The sequence below is a fragment of the Cucurbita moschata genome, unplaced genomic scaffold (assembly GCF_002738365.1).
Source record: "Cucurbita moschata cultivar Rifu unplaced genomic scaffold, Cmos_1.0 Cmo_Scf00037, whole genome shotgun sequence".
NCBI lineage: Eukaryota > Viridiplantae > Streptophyta > Magnoliopsida > Cucurbitales > Cucurbitaceae > Cucurbita > Cucurbita moschata.
This window is the reverse complement of record NW_019268553.1, coordinates 233798-239563: the sequence shown is the minus strand read 5'-3', so window position 1 is coordinate 239563 and position 5766 is coordinate 233798. Positions and strand designations below refer to the sequence as shown.

The following is a 5766-nucleotide window of genomic DNA, read 5'->3' as shown; positions in this document are numbered from 1 at the left end:
AAAAGAGAAAAAAAAAAAAAAAAAAAAAAAAAAAAAAAAAAAAAAAAAAAAAAAAACGCGTGGCCTAATCAGAATAATGCAGATACACGTTTTAATCATGCACGACGCGGGCTCCGAAATTAAGGAAAATTTTGGGGTGAACTTGGTAAAAATATATGAAAACAGGGACTGAAGTGAAATTGTTGCAAGAAAACAAATCCATTCGCGGGGTGTCATTTAGCCAGCGAAACCGGCCAGATAAAAGTCGCAAGAAATGGCTGGTAGTGGTAGTCAATGGAGAAGAAACCGTGCTGATTTGGGCTGTTTCTCCAATTTCCTTCAACGTTCATTCTGTAAGTAACCCCACATTCTTCCTCGGTTCTTCCGTGTTTGATTCCTCTCATTCTCTAATTTAATCGACTGCTTCATTGTGGATTGAGCTTCATTTTTATTTTCAGTTGATTGTTTCGGAAATGGCTTCGGATCCTAAGGTTTTCGTCTTCGATGAAGTGGCTAAACACAATAACCAGCAGGATTGTTGGGTTATAATCTCTGGAAAGGTCTGATTTAACAATCTCTCTTCTAATCTTCATTTTGTGAAATTGTTTGTTCAGAACTCAAATCGTATTTGCCAATGGAACAGTAGACTTAAATGAGATTAAGCCTATTAGTTTCTTGATCTTTCTCCTAACAATCTTTGAACTCATTACTCGAGAAATGACAGGAACTTGTTCTTCATCTTTTCTTCTGATGTGAAATCAGTTGTTGAGGATTAAAACATAAATCCTATGCATGTGTGAGACGTATTTCGTGGAATTGTTCAAGAGGAAAAACTCTGGTATTGTAGTTTGCAATGAATCTAAGCTCCAACTTTCATCAAAGAAGAATTTTAGGCCTCAAACTTCTTTTACGTTTAACAACATAGGAAGGAGATTTGATTTCCTCACTTAATCACATTTTCTCTCCCTTTAAACACCGATTTGGCCTCAAACATTCCTTTTCGGTCCATTTGCTCGAAATTTACAATTTAAACAACCATGCTCGTGAAATTCACTAATTCAACCACAAAACCGTGCAAAATCTTAGTCCTGGGAATAACAGATTATGTGTACTATCAGTTATCTCTGTATTCTTCTCCTAGATATACCTAAAATAAGACACCTTCAATTTGGGTGATAAGATTTGTATTTTTTCTATCCTCTTCCTTTATATTGTTGTTGTGTTTCGTTGCCTTTCCCCAAAGTAGTTTTTGTGATCCATGTTAGGTGTATGATGTCACCTCCCTTCTAGAAGATCATCCTGGAGGTGATGAAGTCTTGCTGTTAGCTACTGGTAAGTCCAACTTGATTACTTGTTTCTATTTGAAGATATCCAACAAAAATGATCACACCACGTTATGAATGATTGGAGAAACAATCTTGAATGTGTGCAGAAAGAGATGCCACTGATGATTTCGAAGAAGTGGGTCACAGTTTAACTGCGTCGGAGCAAATGGAAGAATATTATGTTGGTAATGTGGACATGTCTACCCTTCCAAAGGCAGTTGCCAATCGACCACCAGCACCCCAATCGGGGACAGCGACAACAGCAGCAGCAAAACCAACGGCAGCAGCAGAACCAAAAGCAGCAGCACCAACAACAACAACAACGTCGTCAGCTGAATCTCCAGGATCTTTGAAAAAAGTATTGCAAGTTCTGATTCCCCTGCTGATTTTGGGTATTGCATATTATATGCAATACTATGGCAAGAAACAGTAAGCGAAATTTGTCCAACCATAGATGCCTTGAGTTTTGCAATAAGCCAGAGCTGTGTAGTAGACATTCTATCATGTTCTGTTGAAGACATTCTTTGTTATCTATCTAGGTTTCTCAGCCACAGCCTTCTTGCTAATATCTGAGAAGGGAGTTTTCATTTGCCTCTTCTTCATTCCTTATCCTGTTTTCTGTCTTTTGTTCTACAATATTCAACTCACCAGATATATCAGGTTCAATGAAGTTGAAATAATGGGTTGTCTAAAATGGGCTCATTCTCACTTGCAGCCATCAACCTTTGAGAAATCAATCTACTAAACTATGTATAGATTAATATTTTAATTAGTATAATTGAACTATCTATATATTTTCGATATGAAACACATCTATGAAATTTTTTCTCGAACCCGCTTTGTCATTTTTGTAGGAGTAACATTGTTTATTTTTTTTCTCAACTTTTTAAATGAATATTCATGATTATTCTAAAATACTTATTTCTCGTTTTAAGTCCTAAGATGATCTATAGTTTTAGCTGATTAAAGCAGTGAAGGCTGAAACCTACGGACACGAACAAATGTAGCCCTGGAAACGAAAGGCGCAGAGATAGATGAACTGAAAGAAGATCAAAATTACTAGTGATAAGCAAAAGGTTAGGAAGATTAAAATTTCAATCTACAACATACTGTTCAAGCCTCATATATCAGCCAACTGTTCTTGCTGACATAACGATCCCCGAACGAGCGAAGGGCCGGACGTCTGTGAGACCCCAAGGATTAGCCCATCAATATCAATGGGAAGAAGAAGTTTCCGCCATGAACATCCGGTAGAGATTGCATCTGGAGGTTGAACTACTGTTAAATGACCGTTGCTCTTATGCAACATTCCCATTACAGACACCAAGCTCCCTTCCTGAACATATCTGCTAAAATCACATGGAATTAGCTACTGAAATTACGGCCAAACATAGTCAAACAAACAGGTGCTATCACGACAAGCGGTTACCCCTCTTCAAGTCGAAGCATTTGAGCTTCGGTAGAAAGGTTTCGGTCTCTCAGCCATTTTCTCAAGGAAGAAGACAGAATCTTACGGTGTCTGGTAGTATTAACAAGCTTGCTCTCAATAATAAGAGGAACCAGTTTACTACCTGGGCCAGCCTGAACCATAGCTCTAATACCACTTTTTCTATCAGTTATGTAGAAATCCGTGGAGAACCTCTGCCAGGTAGAAATACCAGCACTGCGGTATTAATAATCTTAAACACATACCCATCATAACAAAAACTGATATCAAGGTCAAATAAAAATCCCAAAATGAGCAGATAAGGATGTCAAGATAATGAATACAACTGGGGACATTTGAACCATAAAGAAAAAATGGAGCTAAATGACAGTTCTTTCACTTCATGCAGTAGCTTCCAAACAACATAAAGTGACATTGTCGCAAGAAAACAATAGAAACAAAGAAACGAAACGTTTGTTGGGAGTGGAATTTGCATACCTCACTGTATGCTAACTTCCAACCACAGTAAGGTTGGGTGACCTTTTGAAAAACCAGAGACATTCCTCTATATTCATATAGAGAAGTAGAAGCATAAATACACCCACTAGCCTTTTCATAGGATGATTCAAGGGAGACACTCCCGCACGAAGCAAACTGAATATGAAACAGCAAACAACAACATTAATCCTCCAATTCATCTGCAGGGTACTTAAGAACAACAATAAATGAAATCCCAAACAGCTAACATCAACTATGTAAATGTCAGAAGCAAACATTTTACAATTATCAACTCAACGGAAACGTTTTCAGAACCTCCCATACGAATTGCTGAAAGGGAAAACAAAAATATGCAGAAACAAATCACACCCATGAGCGGTGGCTATTGAAAAGAGAAAATACAACCTACTCACGAAAATCTGATAACCCATTAAGCTGAAAAGGGAGAAGAAATAAATTAGAGAAGGAATACCCCTGTAATCTTAACGAGTTGACCTTCGCAGGCAAGTGTGAGGTCGGAGTCGGGAAAAGAGTGAAGAAATGAGAGCATTGCAGCTTTGGAGGAGAAGTAGAGGCTATTCCAGAGGGCGAAAGCAGAGAGAAAGATGGCTAGAAGGAGGATAGAGACGAAGAAGAAGGCGTTGTGAACCACCGCGAGGACGAAAATGGAGACGGAAAATCCCAAAATGAAAAGGGGTATGAGAATGTAGAGGGCGGCGGAGGGAATGGGGTTGCAAGCGGTGTAATGGTGGTGTTTTACGGTGGGAGCTGCAATGGAGAGGTCGCTCATTACTCGCTCGTCTGTCGTCTCTGTGCAAGAGAATCAGCCGAGGCGAGGGGCAGTGCGGTTAATTGGTACCATAGTCAAACGGCTTCATTGTTTTTTCCTTTTCTCTTTTTCATTTTTATTTTTATTTTTAAATAACTATTTATTTATTTCTTTATTTCATTAAATTACCTTTTTGGTCTTAGAGGCAACTTACATAATTGTCTATGAAAATATGGAAAAACTTTACAATTTCTCGAAATTCATTTTAAAAAGTAAAATAAGTACCGCCAAATAATTGAGTATTTTAATTGACGATTTGGAATCTGGCAATGATCGTCTGCGTTAGGTTCAGAACCGCGCGTTTATATTGCCAATTCCAGCGGGAAATCGTGGAGCTTCGGCCTCCTGTTTCTAAGATCGAAAGAACAGAAGCTCCCAATGCTAAAGGTTTGATCCTCCTCTTCCGACATTTTCAAATTCAGTTCAAGTTTTATTATCATGAAATTTCTTTAAGGAATACCGATTAAGTTGTGCTTAACTGTTATTATTGCGTTGGTTTTACTTGCATTTTCTTTGAAACTTAGAAAGATAAGAGTATGATTTAAGTAAACAAATAACGATGTAGGTTGGGGTTCTTCATATAGAATTGGGAGACTCGAATCTAGGCCGTGAATGTGGCATTTAATTCGTCCTAGAATTGAACTCACTATAGCGATAAATGCTGCCTTCATTGAGTTTCTCCGTGAACCCTAGAAATTATGGTGAGCACTGAGCGTTCATAAAAGTTTGATCTAGTACAGGCGGTGAGCAGAGCACTTAATGTTAAGGGGGGAGACCACTTGTTTTCAAGCGCGAGTTCTTTTCCACTCGGTTAATGTTATTAAAAAGAAAATGAAACTTAATTTTCAAGGTCATAAAAATTTTGTTTCAAAATCTTACTTCTGCCATTGGCTTTCAAGAACAAGAGTTATTATGTTCTTATCAAGTAATTCTGTAAAACTTACCTTCTTATCTGTAGTTAACATGAACCTAGCTAGTTGAAATTGAAGAAAGGGGACGAATGTGCTTTTAATCGAAGAAAAATGTTGCCAGTGGATAAATCTTGTCTGCTCATAAATAATAGTTGACGTAGATGGAAGGATGAAGTGGGACTGGTCATTAAATTTGAGGGCTAGAAGAGGATTCAGAAATTGGATGAAGTGTGTACTAGCAAAGTGATGAAGTACAGGGCTCATTTTTGCATTTTGTTGATAGAAAACAAGACTTCAAATTCATGATGTAAAGTTTTATATCAACCATTCGCTGATTAGCATTCTCAAGCCTTCTCCGACTAGGATTTTTTGAGGGTTAGTTTATCTAAGCCTTTTAGTTTTTAGGTGGGCGAATATGAAGTTACATTGACTTACTATTCCTGTTTACGTTTTAGATGATGTTTAGCATATCTTACATGATTAAAAGATCTTCTGAAGAACCTACGATGGAAAAGACGGACATCTTCTAGCTATTTTCAGCATAGGAATAATCTCCATGATATCAAATTCGACCATTAAAATCCTAGAGTTTACTGACATTATTCCTTTGGTTTCCTTATGTGCTGGGTTAAATCTTTCGTGAGATGACACTAATACCAAAGAAGCACCACAAACCTGAGAATCTTTGTGTAAAGTGAGCACTACTTCTAGTTCATAACTGAGCATATGAATCCCTATCCCCAACCAACCAAACAACGAAAAGGGAAGAGAGAAAAAAAAAAAAAAAAAAAAAAAGAA

At 37.6% G+C, this 5766-nt stretch overlaps 2 protein-coding genes and 1 long non-coding RNA gene across 4 annotated transcripts in view; 2 read left to right on the top strand and 1 right to left on the bottom strand.

The window, feature by feature from the left end:
- Window positions 1-244: 244 nt before the first annotated feature.
- On the top strand, window positions 245-1913 carry LOC111431914 (cytochrome b5-like). The gene is made up of 4 exons (XM_023068636.1): window positions 245-332; window positions 438-539; window positions 1245-1311; window positions 1412-1913. The coding sequence occupies exons 2-4, from the start codon at window positions 453-455 to the stop codon at window positions 1735-1737; spliced, it is 480 nt and encodes a 159-aa protein (XP_022924404.1). The 5' UTR covers window positions 245-332; window positions 438-452; the 3' UTR covers window positions 1738-1913.
- Window positions 1914-2335: 422 nt separating this feature from the next.
- Window positions 2336-4087, bottom strand: LOC111431906 (uncharacterized membrane protein At1g16860-like). Its single transcript, XM_023068629.1, has 4 exons — window positions 3701-4087; window positions 3229-3384; window positions 2734-2945; window positions 2336-2650 (listed from the first exon to the last, which is right to left on the bottom strand). Exons 1-4 carry the CDS (start codon window positions 4016-4018, stop codon window positions 2425-2427), a joined length of 912 nt encoding a protein of 303 aa, XP_022924397.1. The 5' UTR covers window positions 4019-4087; the 3' UTR covers window positions 2336-2424.
- Window positions 4088-4238: 151 nt separating this feature from the next.
- LOC111431916 overlaps window positions 4239-5766 on the top strand; it is a 17653-nt gene continuing 16125 nt past the window's right edge. The window contains exon 1 of one of the 2 annotated variants that reach the window (XR_002708591.1): window positions 4239-4444. This is a non-coding gene — a long non-coding RNA (uncharacterized LOC111431916). The remainder of the gene's footprint in view (window positions 4445-5766) is intronic. The other variant, XR_002708590.1, reaches the window with a different exon arrangement.

Excerpts from the sequence above, each read along its gene's own strand:
- LOC111431914 (XM_023068636.1), top strand. The coding sequence starts at position 453 with ATGGCTTCGGATCCTAAGGTTTTCGTCTTCGATGAAGTGGCTAAACAC. Across the intron at positions 540-1,244 it reads GGGTTATAATCTCTGGAAAG|GTGTATGATGTCACCTCCCT; the intron begins GTCTGATTTAAC and ends GATCCATGTTAG. Across the intron at positions 1,312-1,411 it reads AGTCTTGCTGTTAGCTACTG|AAAGAGATGCCACTGATGAT; the intron begins GTAAGTCCAACT and ends GAATGTGTGCAG.
- LOC111431906 (XM_023068629.1), bottom strand. The coding sequence starts at position 4,018 with ATGAGCGACCTCTCCATTGCAGCTCCCACCGTAAAACACCACCATTAC. Across the intron at positions 2,946-3,228 it reads GGAAGTTAGCATACAGTGAG|AGGTTCTCCACGGATTTCTA; the intron begins GTATGCAAATTC and ends TCTACCTGGCAG. Across the intron at positions 2,651-2,733 it reads ATGCTTCGACTTGAAGAGGG|ATATGTTCAGGAAGGGAGCT; the intron begins GTAACCGCTTGT and ends TGATTTTAGCAG.